Source organism: Thamnophis elegans, chromosome 5, assembly GCF_009769535.1.
Source record: "Thamnophis elegans isolate rThaEle1 chromosome 5, rThaEle1.pri, whole genome shotgun sequence".
Classification (NCBI taxonomy): Eukaryota; Metazoa; Chordata; class Lepidosauria; order Squamata; family Colubridae; genus Thamnophis; species Thamnophis elegans.
The window spans coordinates 49844674-49858698 of NC_045545.1; the positions used below are offsets into that span (position 1 = coordinate 49844674).

General features: G+C 38.7%; 1 protein-coding gene across 2 annotated transcripts in view; it reads right to left on the bottom strand.

The window, feature by feature from the left end:
* Positions 1–13174, bottom strand: part of ILRUN (inflammation and lipid regulator with UBA-like and NBR1-like domains) — a 42730-nt gene extending 29556 nt beyond the window's left edge. The window contains exon 1 of one of the 2 annotated variants that reach the window (XM_032217361.1): positions 12904–13173. In XM_032217361.1, coding sequence (XP_032073252.1) covers positions 12904–13061 — 158 coding nt within the window. In that variant the 5' untranslated portion in view covers positions 13062–13173. Of the gene's footprint in view, positions 1–12903 lie in introns of both variants that reach the window. The other variant, XM_032217360.1, reaches the window with a different exon arrangement.
* Positions 13175–14025: the final 851 nt, after the last annotated feature.

A 14025-nucleotide genomic window follows, 5' to 3' on the forward strand; every position in this document is an offset into this window, starting at 1 on the left:
ATGGGATAGATCCAAGTTGACAAAAGCTACTAAGTGATGATAAATACTTTACTAGTTGTTTGTTGCTTCTCTTTATTGCGTGGTTTAAGAGGATAATAAATACAATACAATAGCAGAGTTGGAAGGGACCTTGGGGGTCTTCTAGTCAAACCCCCTGCCTAGGCAGGAAACCCTCCATTCCAGACAAATGACTATCCAACATCTTCTTAAAGACTTCCACTGTTGGGGCATTCACAACTTCTGGAGGCAAGCTGTTCCACTGATTAATTGTTCTAACTGTCAGGAAATTTCTCCTCAGTTCTAAGTTGCTTCTCTCCTTGATTAGTTTCCACCCATTGCTTCTTGTTCTACCCTAAGATGCCTTGGAAAATAGTTTGACTCCCTCTTCTTTGTGGCAACCCCTGAGATATTGGAACACTGCCATCATGTCTCCCCTAATCCTTCTTTTCATTAAACTAGACATACCCAGTTCCTGCAACCGTTCTTCATGTTTTAGTGTCCAGTCCCCTAATCATCTTTGTTGCTCTTCTCTGCACTCTTTCTAGAGTCTCCACATCTTTTCTACATTGTGGCGACCAAAACTGGATGCAGTATTCCAAGTGTGACCTTACCAAGGCATTATAAAGTGGTATCAACACTTCACGTGATCTTGATTCTATCCTTCTGTTTATGCAGTCTAGAACTGTGTTGGGTTTTTTGGCAGCAGCTGCACACTGTTGGCTCATATTTAAATGGTTGTCCATTAAGACTCTAAGATCCCTCTCAGTTACTACTATTGAGCAAGGTACCACCTATACTGTACCTGTGCATTTCGTTGATGTAGAACCTTACTCTTTTCACCATTGAATTTCATTTTATTAGATATTGCCCAATGTTCAAGTTTGTCAAGATCCTTCTGTATCTTAAGCCTGTCTTCTGGAGTGTTGGCTATTCCTGCTAGCTTGGGGTCATCTGCAAATTTGATGAGTTCCCCATTTATTCTCTCATCCAAATCATTGATGAAGATGTTGAAGAGTACTGGGCCCAAAACAGAGCCTTGGGTACTCCACTGCATACTTCCCTCCATGTAAAAAGAGCCAAGTGGCGCAGTGGTTAGGGTGCAGTACTGCAGGCTGCTTCAGCTGACTGTTATCTGCAGTTCAGCGGTTCTAATCTCACCGGCTCAAGGTTGACTCAGCTTTCCATCCTTCCGAGGTGGGTGAAATGAGGACCCAGACTGGGGGGGCGATATGCTGACTCTGTAAACCGCTTAGAGAGGGCTGAAAGCCCTATGAAGCGGTATATAAGTCTAACTGCTATTGCTATTTGCATTTCCATTGAGGATTACACGCTGAGTGCGGTTGGTCAGCCAGTTACAGATCCATCTGGTGGTGATGCTGTCCAACCCACATTCTTCTACTTTATCTAGTAGTAGGTTATGGTCTACCTTATCAAATGCCTTACTGAAGTCCAAGTAAACTATATTGACAGCATTCCTCTGGTCCACTAATTTTGCCACTTTGTCAAAGAATGCAATAAGATTAGTCTGGCATGATCTGTTTTTGACAAACCCATGTTGGCTTCTGGCTACTACTTTGTTTACTTCTAGGTGTTCGCTAATTCGTTACTTGATTATCTTTTCAGAATCTTTCCTGGTTGGGGTCAGGCTGCTAGGTCTATAGTTTCCTGGATCTATTTTTTTTTCCTTTTTTGAAGATGGGAACCAGATAAGCTCTTTTCCAGTCCTCTGGCAGTTCCCCGGTGCTCCAGGATCTCTGAAAGATATAGTTCAGTGGTTCTGAAATCTCATCTGCCAGTTCCTTGAGAACCCTGGGGTGTAATCTGTCTGGTCCTGGTGATTTGAACTTGCCTAGGGTAGACAGGTGCTCACTTACCATTTTCTTCCCTATTTCAATTTGTGTTCCTAATCTGATTTTTGTGGTGGTGTTTTTGATAGGTTGGACTGTTTTATGTGTAAAGACAGATGCAAAAAAATGAGTTAAATAGTTCTGCTTTCTCCCTGTTGCTTGTCACCTTCTTGCCACTTTCTCCCAGCAATGGACCAATTGTTTCCTTAAACCTTTTCTTGTTTTTAACATGTTGGAAGAAGCTTTTTTTGTTATTTTTTACTTTTGTGGCAAGCCTTTCTTCATTGTGAGCCTTAGCTTTCCTTACAGGAAAGCTCTTTACAGGCTTGGGCTATTTGCTGATATTCTGCCTTAGTTATGTCCCCTTCTTTCCACTTTTTATACTTAATTTTTTTTGTCTTTCAATTTGTCAGAGAGTTCTTTATGCAGCCATGCTGGTTTCTTTTGGGAACTGTTACTTTTCTTCTTCATTGGTATTGTGCTAGACTGAGATAAATCAATATATCAAGTAAGATTTATACTAACTTACAATCAGATGAATGAAGCAATACTTGTTAAAATCAGGGAGTTAATCTGCTTCATTCAAACACATTACTTCACTTGTGACAAAAGGTAGAATTGATAAGTAAAAATAATGAAGGCCACAGGATTACGTTCAGGATACTTCTCCAACAATTCCCTTGATATCTTGCTTCAAAATCCAGACTTATTATAAGATGCATAAAAAGTGCATGAATACTAAGAAAACTGCATATTTACAGAGAATCACAGCTCAAAATATATATTAGAAAAGCATTTTTAATTGCTTCTTCAAATTAAAGAAAAATACACAGCTTGCAATGGCATTATTTTCAATCTTGTAAACATACTTCAAAGGGGAAAGGGCTATTTATGCATCAAGGCTGATTGCCAATTCTCTTCCCTTCCATGTGTCATATTTCATCACCCAGCATTGCCACTTGGAATGGTTTCAGTATCTGTTCCAGCCAATATGTAACTGAGGCTCAAACAAATTGAAAGCAGACTATCTTTTCTTCTAAGTATTTTTCCTAAACCAAACTGCAGTGAAAATATTTTTTCAAAAATTATACAATTTGTTCAGTAAAAAAATGATGTCAACCTGGAGAGATAACAGATTACAACGAGGAGGATGAAAAAAACATGAGCAGAGTCATGATGACAAAGCAAATATTTAACTGAAGTTCAACTGAACAAGTGCTCTTTGCCACAAAGTTGAACAAAAAACCAACCACAGTGTACAGTGTAATTATGCTGCAGCAAAACACAGATGTTTTAAGTTATGAGATGATTAAAGAACCAGTAACAAATCAGACATCGAAATTGCAGTCTATTTCATCAAGTCTTCCAGGTATATATTTAAATCATAGCATGTTGAACTCTGGGAAATAATAACCTGAGAAGAAATGCTTCACTCCCCCTGAATCACACTTAACCATCAAATGTAAATTGCAAATGTTGCTTTAAAAAAGTCTCTACCTAGAAAAGATTTATTGATGTATACTTAATATGGTATGTCTTTATGAACATATTTATAATCTCATACATACATGCAAAGCACTTTGTAAGACATCTTCACAACTTACAGTTGTGAAGGAGCTTATAATTATGAATTGACGTTTATAAAATGAATGAACTCCTGGTGAAAAAGGAAACAGAGATTTTTCCTTCTATTTCAAAGGGCAAGAAGTATTCCTTGACTTATAACCACAACTGGACTTGAAATTTTGGTCCTAATTCATCGCGGTCATTAAGCGAGGCAGCCACATGACCACCTTGCTCAATGACCACAATCCCAGGTGTAATTGCTAACCGACTGCATGGGTCACTAAGTTGATAACGCAACAGAACTACCTGCCAAAAAAGGGCACACAACTCCCATCCATGCACACAAAGGGTCATGAGAAAGGAAGCTTGGAACTCAAGAAGTCCTTTCTCCAGGCAACTGCAGGCCGTCCCCTCCATGCGTAGAAGGAATCTGCACTGCTGGGCCAGAGAAAGGAAGCTCTGATCCCAAGCACCTGAACATTTTTTCTCAGTCCCAGCATGCCGGTTCTCCTCTACTCTGTGTGTTGGCCTTTCTAGCCTTTAGAATACTGTATTCACTAGCTTTCTGGCTAGAAAATTAGTAAATGTTTTTCTGAAGGATAGAAAGGCTTTTTCCAGTCAGTAAGGATGGCAAGCATGCTTGGTAGAGGAACTCTACCCCAAATGGGTAAAATCAATCTGACATGCAGTCCTTCTGCTCTCAAAGGCACTGACTGAAAAAGTCCATGACGAAAGCTAAATGGGATTTTAGGATGGGGCACTTGGAGTCAGCATGGCTTCAAACACTCCAGGCTGGCAAACACCTTGTACTAACATCCCCCTTGGCTTTTGTTATAGACTTTTCACCCAACATTTTCGAGAGCATAAGGGCTGCTTGGTGGAGGGGCTCCACCCTTAATGAGGCAAAATCAAACTAGCAGTGCTTCCACTCTCTGAAAGACTGGCTGAAAAAGGTTCATCTCATAATGGGTCCTGATGGACCGTTTTCAGCCATCCTCCAGGAACCAGGAGTCCTGCAACAACAGCTTGCAACTTTCCTTGCCTACTTCTCTGCTGACTTTCAGAGGAAGCTGACAGGTAAGATTGCAAATGGCAATCATATGATTATGAGCACCTTGGCATCCCATTGTGAATACAAATGGGTTGCCAACAGCCCAGACTGCTATACAGGACTGCAACATTAATAACTTCAGGCATTGGTTTATGTCCCTTAATTCAGTACCTTTGTAATTTTGGTTACTGAACACAATTCAGTAATTTGGTCATTGTGAGGACTATCTGTATAACACAAGCTTCTTCATATTACTAAGTCCAAATGTTTCTATACAATAGTGGCTAAAGTAGAATAAGTCGTTCTATATAAATTACATATAAAAGATGTCAAGGTCAAATAGCTTCCAGAATAATATTAATAGCATAAAACAATAACTGAATACGTACTGGTAATCCTTATTATCATAATAGATCTTGCCTATCATGGTTATAACTGATGACAGTCAAAATAGCCTGGTTGCTGAGCACTCAAAGTGCAGTTATGCGACCATAAGAGGAAGGAAAATACAGCTTTCAGGTATCTGTTACTATAGCTTCTATCAATGTACCAGTAGTTCCAGTCCAAACTTTGAGAATCTGTTTCTTGACCTGAACTGCCTCAAATGGCTGCCACTAATCTAGTGCTCTCCTTCTCTTTGACCCCAAACTACTGGCATGAAGATTTATCTACCTTCTCTTTCATATCTCAATTGAATATATTATATTTTGGAATGTTTTAAGTTCTCTCTTATCATAAAAAGTTGCTATAAATTTTAATGGCCAACAGGGACCAGCAGCTCTCTCATTAAGCGAAACAGTCACTAAACAGGTAATCATACAAGTGGAAGTGTGCTTTCCTTTTCCCCAGTCCCTCATCCTTTTGATTGCTTCCCCCACTACTAAGATAATTAGCAAGAAGGAAAGTAATGCTTGTATTTACATTCACAGGAGAGGAAGGGATTACAAGAGAGCACACAATGGGGAATACATTGGGCCATTTGCACACTTGTGGCTCCTTCTGCTCTAGCTTCACCTCACTGTGCCTGCTTACTCTTTTGTAATTTCACTTCTCCCCATACCACCTCATTCCTTTCAGTGTGCACTCCCCATTGTGTGATTGTTTACTTTCTTGTAATCCCATGCTTTCCACTCATACAATAGCCTGGAAAAAGTTATTTCTGATTTATCCTTGAAGTTACAACCAGTGCACCACCCCCATGAACAAGTGATTGCAATTCAACTGCTTGGCAACTGCCTTGTATTTATGACTGATTGCCATATCCTTTGGTCATGTGATTGCAATTGGCAACTATTCCAGCAAGTTTCTAACAAGCAATGCTAATTTGGGAAGTAGGATTAGCCTAACAACTACATGATTTGTTTAATTTATGTAAACCAGCCAGAATGCTGGTGAGTTCAATGGCCATATACATTTTCTTAATAAAAAACTACCATGAGACACTAAATGATCACTGTGATTCACTTGAGAACCATGGCAAAAATTGTCATAAAATTGGGTGTAATCATATGATGACTCACAATGACCATACCATTTAGAAACAAAAATTCTGATTCCAACTGTGGTCATAACTTGAGGACTACCTGTATTCAGCATCTGGATTCAGAGGTAATACATTTCTTACAAGAAAACCCACCTGTTCATTCCTGAAGAATCTGACTAGAATGACATTGCACTGTAGTAACTATTTGTGATCCTTAAAATGCTCAAGAAAATTGCTATAAAACTTTGATATCTATGTGATTCTTACCTAAGAACTTGTTTACTGCCTTTCATGTAATCTATGTAAGGAGAAGATAAGGAGTACAGCTCTGCTAATTCTTCTTGATCATTCAGTGGCTTTCAATACTAATGACCACTGTATTATTCTGGACAGACTCTCAAAATAGATGACCTGAATTACAAAGAGCTGGACTCTTCGTTCCACTGTGGTCCTTGGCTACCATTTTGACATTTCGTCTCTGATAGGCTCCTGTTTATGAAGAATTGAGATCACCATCTGGAAGGGGTCATTGATCCAGATCTGTGACCAATTTTACCTGTTAAGACTGGTTATCGTATTTTGGCTGCAACTATAGAGAACAGAGAAGTATGGCTAATATTAACCAGCTCTGGAAACTTCTATGGTAAAAAATCTTATTAATCCTTAGGTCACTATTGAGCTCTTTGGCTTGTATACTCTTTGGCTTGTATACTGTTTGGCTTGTATACTCAAAATGTAAAACCTAAATTGTCTTGGAACCTAGATGTTGTGTTATTGTAAATCTCCATGTATCGTTGCCAGCTCAGACTCTGACAAGAAACCAACAGTAAGCAATCAGTTTCAGAGTTACTGAGCAAACTGCTACCTGAGGCAGCTATAGGCAAAGGCAATGCTGCCCAATAACCATGTATGTCTGCTGCCAGGCTTAGATGTTGAGGAGCCTGAGATGTTTCCTCCTCCTAGTGCAAGGACTTGCCACACAGAGAGCAGGGTAGAACAAAAGCACTCCTCACAAAAAAGAACTATCACCCTTCCAAATGAACAATTCCTGAGTTGCTTCTATTTAAGAAGAGTAGCAGGCTCAAGCCCCACTATTGGCAATAACTATTTGTTAACCTAGACTCAACATACCTTGCCTCTTGACTTGAAATCTTATGACTGATTCTGGACCTGGTCCAGCTGAAAACCCTGCTATGACATTTGGGCCTTTGAACTTTGCCTTACATCTCATACCAACCGTTTTGGATATCCAGTCATGTCCGACACTCATCACCATTTCTTAGTCGAGGGAGCCAGCATTGTCTGAAGATAATAGTATTTCCATAGTCACATGGCCAACATGACTATATATCAAAGGTGCATGGAACGTTGTTAGCTTCCCACTAAAGTGGTATCTATTTATCTATTCTCATTTGCATACTTTTGAAATGATAGGTGGGCAGGAGCTGGAGCAAGTAACAGGAGCTCACTCCCGTTGTATGGCACTGGGGACTCAAACCTGGGTGTCAGCTTTCCAGCTGACAAGCTCAACATTTTAGATAATCTGTTATACCTACAACCTCAGTTAGCAACCACTCACAAATATAGGATTAAGAAAAATAAAATCATTTTCTTACCAATGTATGCATTTACAACCAAATTTTGTGCCCTTGACAACATTGTGTGCCAAAATGACAGTAATGTTAGTGTAGTTTATATGAAAAAAACCTATTTGAATGAAATGGCAGTAACCAGTAATCTCTCAGTCATGTGTACACTGAGTGATCATTTCACTTAATGACTTAGTCTTTCAAAAGAAACTTGGTCGCTTAACCAAGTGGGAGTAGGTGTTAATTAAACATGTTTTGTTATGTATCAGTCAAAAATGTATTATACTGTTACTTTAATAGTAATAGCAAATTACTTACTTGTCTTTAAAAAAACATAATCAAGCTACTGTTACTCAGTCATCTCCTGGGTAAGAAAAAATGTATAGCTGTTGGGACACAAAACTGTCATGACAATACAAAAAGAACTATGGATTACAGAAAGTTTTCATTTAATGATCCTGATTGTGACTGGTAATACTTAAGCGATATTATTAAGTAAAAGATGTGATCATGTTGACTTCTGTCAGTAACATTGAGGCCATTAAATGAATCATTCAAGTTTATTAAGTACAACATCAGTGGCTGTGACATGCAATATACTGCCAGCTTCTTTTCCAGCGATTTGCTTGTTGGAAGATGGCTGGGAAGCTCATGAATGGCAACATGTGACTATGGGATTCAGTGACAGTCATAAATGCATGCCAGTTGCAAAGCACATGAGTTACGATAATGTGACCATGTACACGGTGACTGTCATAGGTTTAAGGGCCAGTTGTAAACCTACTTTTCTAGAGCTGTCGTAAGTTTGAAAGCAGGACAGTTGTTAACCAAGGACTACCTGCACTTTTTATTGTCAATATATACTGTAAATATAAGACCAATGCTAGTTTATCAGTTTTTCCTGAGTGTTCTTTCATACAGCTAGTTTAAATATACTTTCCTAACGCAGAACATTTTAGGTTGTACCATAAAGTCTTATTTTTAATTATTATCACATTTTTGCCATCACCATGGTTGGACAGATGCTCCTGGTTGCCATTATGATAGTATACTTTTATTTTAAAAAATCATTTCCATTCAGTTGTATATTTAGACTGTTGTGCATTTCAAATCTAAATTTTATCCAAAAAAAAAGTATAGAAAGAAGATACAACCATTTAAAAATAAGAATGCTAGCCTTCTTAGTTGAATTAAAATGGATTTTATGACAGCATATCAATCAGTTTTACCTAAATTAAGGCAGTTGCCTTTCTGCTTATCCTTGAACATAATCCTCTGAACACAAAGTTTATGTTGATAAGCTAAACAGTTTAGGAAGGTTTTAAGAACAAAGTAAAAATGTTCTGTCTCTTCTCAGCCTTTTATGTCCTCTTATGGTTTTTTTTCCTGAAATTTCTGACAATTTCTGGAATCTAATTACCAGAAAAACTATTAAAACTCTTATCCTAAATGAAAGCATTTCTTCTATAATTAATTCATTCATCCCACCACAATTCCAGGATATACTGTATTTATTCAAGGCTGAGGAAGGAATACAGAAATTCTGTGTGCACGCCTGCATATTGTCAAGTATATTTTGCAATATACTTTATTTGAAATTGAAAGGTTGCTAAAAAGGCCAGTTGTTAACCAAGGACTACCAGTACTTTTTATTGTCAATATAAATATAAGACCAATGCTAGCTGATCAGTTCTTTCTGAATGTTCTTTCATACACCTAGCTTAAGTATACTTTCCTAATGCAGAACATTTTAAGTTGTTTTTAAGGATTTGCAGATCCTAACTAAAATATAATTGAGAGCTGGCACAATCAAACAAATCACAGAAGTGTGCACTAATTTAAGGCTAAGAACAAAACAGGGAGCACAGGAACCTATGATTATGCACACCATATAAATTCAACTATCAGAGCTGTTGTACAAAGATTTACTTGTGTTCTACTCTTTCAAGCTGCAACATAGCTAGATATCATAATATACCTGACGATAGACTTAAACATATGTTACAATACTAGAGCCAAGCTTTGACATCTCTATTTTTATCAACTAATTATACCTTCAACTGAAGAACCCAGGAACAGATAATAAACATAGTGACATGTTCTGCATTAGGAAAGTATACTTAAGCTAGGTGTATGAAAGAATATTCAGGAAGAACTGATCAGCTAGCATTGGTCTTATATTTATATTGACAATAAAAAGTATTGGTAGTCCTTGGTTAACAACTGGCCTTTTTAGCAACCTTTCAATTTCAAATAAAGTATATTGAAAAATATATTTGACAATATGCAGGCGTATGGCACTTGTAAAATGCAGAAGTCAGCACTGAAGCCATGTTCACTCACTCTTGTATACTATGATCATTTATTTAAAAGGTACTGCATGGTCCACTTGAAGCTTATAGCTGGCATAATGTACCATTTCTTCTCCAAGAATAACTTTTGTACATAAAACTTGGACATATTCAACACCTATTAACTGTATTCAAAATTTGGTAAAATAAGTATCAACATTGGATGCTTCTTTTCACTGATTAAGAGCCGAGGTGGCGCAGTGGTTAAATGCAGCACTGCAGGCTACTTCAGCTGACTGCAATTCTGCAGTTCGGCTGTTCAAATCTCACCAGCTCAGGGTTGACTCAGCCTTCCATCCTTCCGAGGTGGGTAAAATGAGGACCCGGATTGTTGTTGGGGGCAATATCCTGACTCTGTAAACCGCTTAGAGAGGGCTGAAAGCCCTATGAAGCAGTATATAAGTCTAACTGCTATTGCTATTGCTAAGTATTTTAATATTTCTTAATAAACACTTGGGGGTGAGAAATAATACAAAATAGAAAAATAAATACAACCTGGGGAATGAAATGTACATGAGAATATTATGCTGTATTGTTTAAATAAATAAAATGTCCACGGACTTTGCTATCTCTTCTCTTGTGCATTACTCTCCCCAGCTGCATTATTAATGCATACAAAGTCATCTGATTCATTTAAAATGTAAATACAGTCAAAATACTGAATACTTTTTTCTTCATATATACGATCACATTATTCTGTCACCAGAATTCTTTGCAATATATTAGTAGTAGTCACATACTACCAGAATCCAGTAATTACCAGAATACCAGTATAGAAGACATGCTTATACACTTAAATATTGAAACATAGGGTTTGAAAGACATCATGCATTATGCTGCAACAAATCTCTGTTTACCACATACTGGTACAAAAGATTTATGGAGATCCCCAATGTTATGACAGTTGTTTATGGGATTTCTGAATTTTGAACTATGTGGGGCAACAATGCCTTGTGAAATCTAGATTAAACACTGTTTGGCTCAAATGTTCATTGGATAATCTTAAATAAAGCTATCACACAGATGAGATGGTATCCTTCTTTCTGGAATGTTCTATTAAAGAGTGCAAGTTGAGAAGATGTCACATGACAACATAGCTTAGATATTAAGATTAAACATTTCTCATAATTTCTCCCTTTTCATGTGTAGAAATCCTCTTTTAAAAGAAGGTGGGGCAGATATGTAGGTTAATCTAACCTATAGTTTAAAGTGGTACATTCCAGTTATACTTACACTTCTACCATACATCAGAAATAACAAAAATAAACTCAAATTTCAGTTTAACTATAACAAAATATATTTGTTATGAGCAGCAAAGTAAGAATTTCCTGTACGTAATAAAATTCCCTATGGAACTACTATTAATCAGATTCAAAACCATTTTTACAGCCCATTTCTAATAATGTTGCTTTACAAATAAGTCTGCTTAATTTCAAATTGAATTATTCCTATGGAAGCTTGAACTGGGATGAAAGAATTTTTATCTATTTATTTCATTATGCTGCTTGAGCGCTAGGTTTTTATGAAATATAGAGGGAGGACTTGATGTGCTCAACTACCAGAGGTTACATCATTACATGGAAGTAGTTTTCTCAATAAGAATATGGAACTGGTTTGTCATTTCAGATGGTATATTTGTTCCAATTCCCCAATCTAGTAAATAGCCCTAGGATTCCCTGGCAAACTCCCGTTACAATACTAAGATTTCACCATCCAAGTTTGGGGGCTTTTTGAAATCAGTCAAGATCAGTACTTGACACCAAATATTGTGTTTAATATGTCAGCACTTTTTTTTTTTGCAATCTATACTGATATAACACTTGTACGGCCAGGTTGGAGACTATCTACAGCACGTGATTTCTAAGAATCAATTCATCCCGATGGGATATAATTAATCAATCAATCAATCAATCAATCAATCACTGACTGTAATAGTTTGTAGATATGTGATTTGCATAAAAGTCAAAAAACATTATGATACGATAGAAATTTGATCAGGAAGAGAAAGTTCATAGGCTGAAAACATGCCCTGACATTACACCACCTTTATTCACAGACAGCATGCATCGCTTAAAATTTCTATTTACAAACCTGTGGATAAGAACTTCTGTAATAAACAGGTGGTGATTAGAACTGAATAAAAGTTTTGAGAATGTGGCTTGCATAGATATAATCAGCCAAAATTTTAGACAAACCTGTTTATCACTAATAGCAACAATACAATTTCACTAACACACACACAAAAAAGGCTTAATTCAGGGTGCAAGCTTCACTTCTTCAATGACTCACCATACTGCTGGGGGCAATAAAGGGAAAGCAGAAATACACACAAAAATTCCATAAGCTGAAAAAAATCAAAATATGGCTAACTTCGAATTTAAACAAAAAGAAGCAGCCCACATTCGAGGAAGGGGCACACCAAATTGTTTGTTTTATTACATTATTATATGACATTCTTCTTTTTATAGCATCAAAATGCTTTTAAAGCCCGGACAGATTTTTTTTTTAAAAAAAATTCAAAACACTGGAGAAGGTTGCCTCTGAGTTTAAGCAACATAGACCATAAAATAAAAACAACCCGCCATGTGACGGAACCAGTTACAAAGAACAAGGCAGGTCGAGCAAAAACCGGGATTTGAACCCTAGCATAGGAAGCCTGACCACTAATAGGAAGAAGGCCTCACACGACGCCTTGTACAGATAAGGTGACTGACTGCACCTGTATGACTTGTCCAGCCAGTGAAAAAGCGTCACATCAGGGTTGTTTACATCTGACAGAGCTGCTCCGCCTGACATTACTCCTCACCTAACAGGGTTAAGTCCGCGGACAAAATTCTCCACCGCGCTCCATTAGCGGGGTAACTTCCCTAGTCGGGAGTGAGGGGCTCGGCCTGACAAAGTGAGTTTCCCACCTCTCCAACTTGGCCCTCCCGAGAGGGGCAACCTCCCTCCCCCCCGCTTCTCCAACTACCCGTCGCCGTGGTCCCATCCCGTCCCACTCCTCCCAGCGGTGTACCAGTTCGTCATCTCCAGGAAGAAGGCACAGCCAGCCGGGCTGAGCTGAAAGCCAAGGAGCCGCTGAAATTCGCCAATGAGCACGTCCTTGTCGGTGGTTCCCAGACAGCTGAACTTCTGCATCAGCTCGGCGTCCAGATCCACGTCCATCCCCTCCATGGCGGCGCGACCCCTTCTTCCCGCGCCAGCCCGGCCCCTTCCACTAGGCCCCGGGCTGCCCGTGAGCCGTCGCTGCCGCCTGCTCAAAGCTGCATGGGGGAGGGGGGGTTGAGGGAGAACGAGCGAGCGAGCGAGTGAGCGAACAGCACGCAAAGCACGCTGATGCCGCGGCGTAACGTCAGCACGCACCGTGATTTCACAAACGTGATGACGTCAGCCCCATGGATCAAAATACAAACCTTTCAACAGTGTTAAGCATTAAACGAGCTGATCTTTTCCCCCCACTCGGGGTCTCAACCGGTGACAATCCCCGACAGAAGTTGCGTGGGCTCGAAAGCTGGGCAGAGTCAGGGCTGGAGAATCGACGGAGAAATTCAAACGATTTCTTTGAAAGGTACGGCGGTAAATTTACTTCTCTTTTACTGCCTCCAAGACCAGAGAATCAAGTTCACAAAGGAAACCAGTTTTGCTCGAAAGAAACTTTATTAAAACACTTAAGCGGCATTTGAGATCGCACTGAGCTTTGCCCGTCTTTGTTTGGGGACTTCCTTGGAACCCCCATGGGATTTCTAACCTCCGTGTGTATGAAGGTCATTAAAGTATTTGTTGCTCTATTTTTTTTTATTGTGTGTTACTTTTTTTCTGTTTGGACAGGAAGGACATTACCTCAATGAATCAGTCCCGTGGAAATAAGAGGAAATTAATTGATTACCAATTGCATTTCCTAATATCATATTTTATATCCTACAGATCTGATTTTCCATAAATAAGGGATTCAAACACATAACTCTTAGACCATTGCCATAGTTCTTATTTGCAGTGTACATTATAGGTTACCACGGCCCATCTTTCAAATAACCCCAACTTCTTTGCTTTGCCTGAAATCTGGAAGGACTAGGTTAACATTTGCTTCTGGACTTTTGACACAGAAATGGAAGGCTAACAACAACATTTACTTCATCTT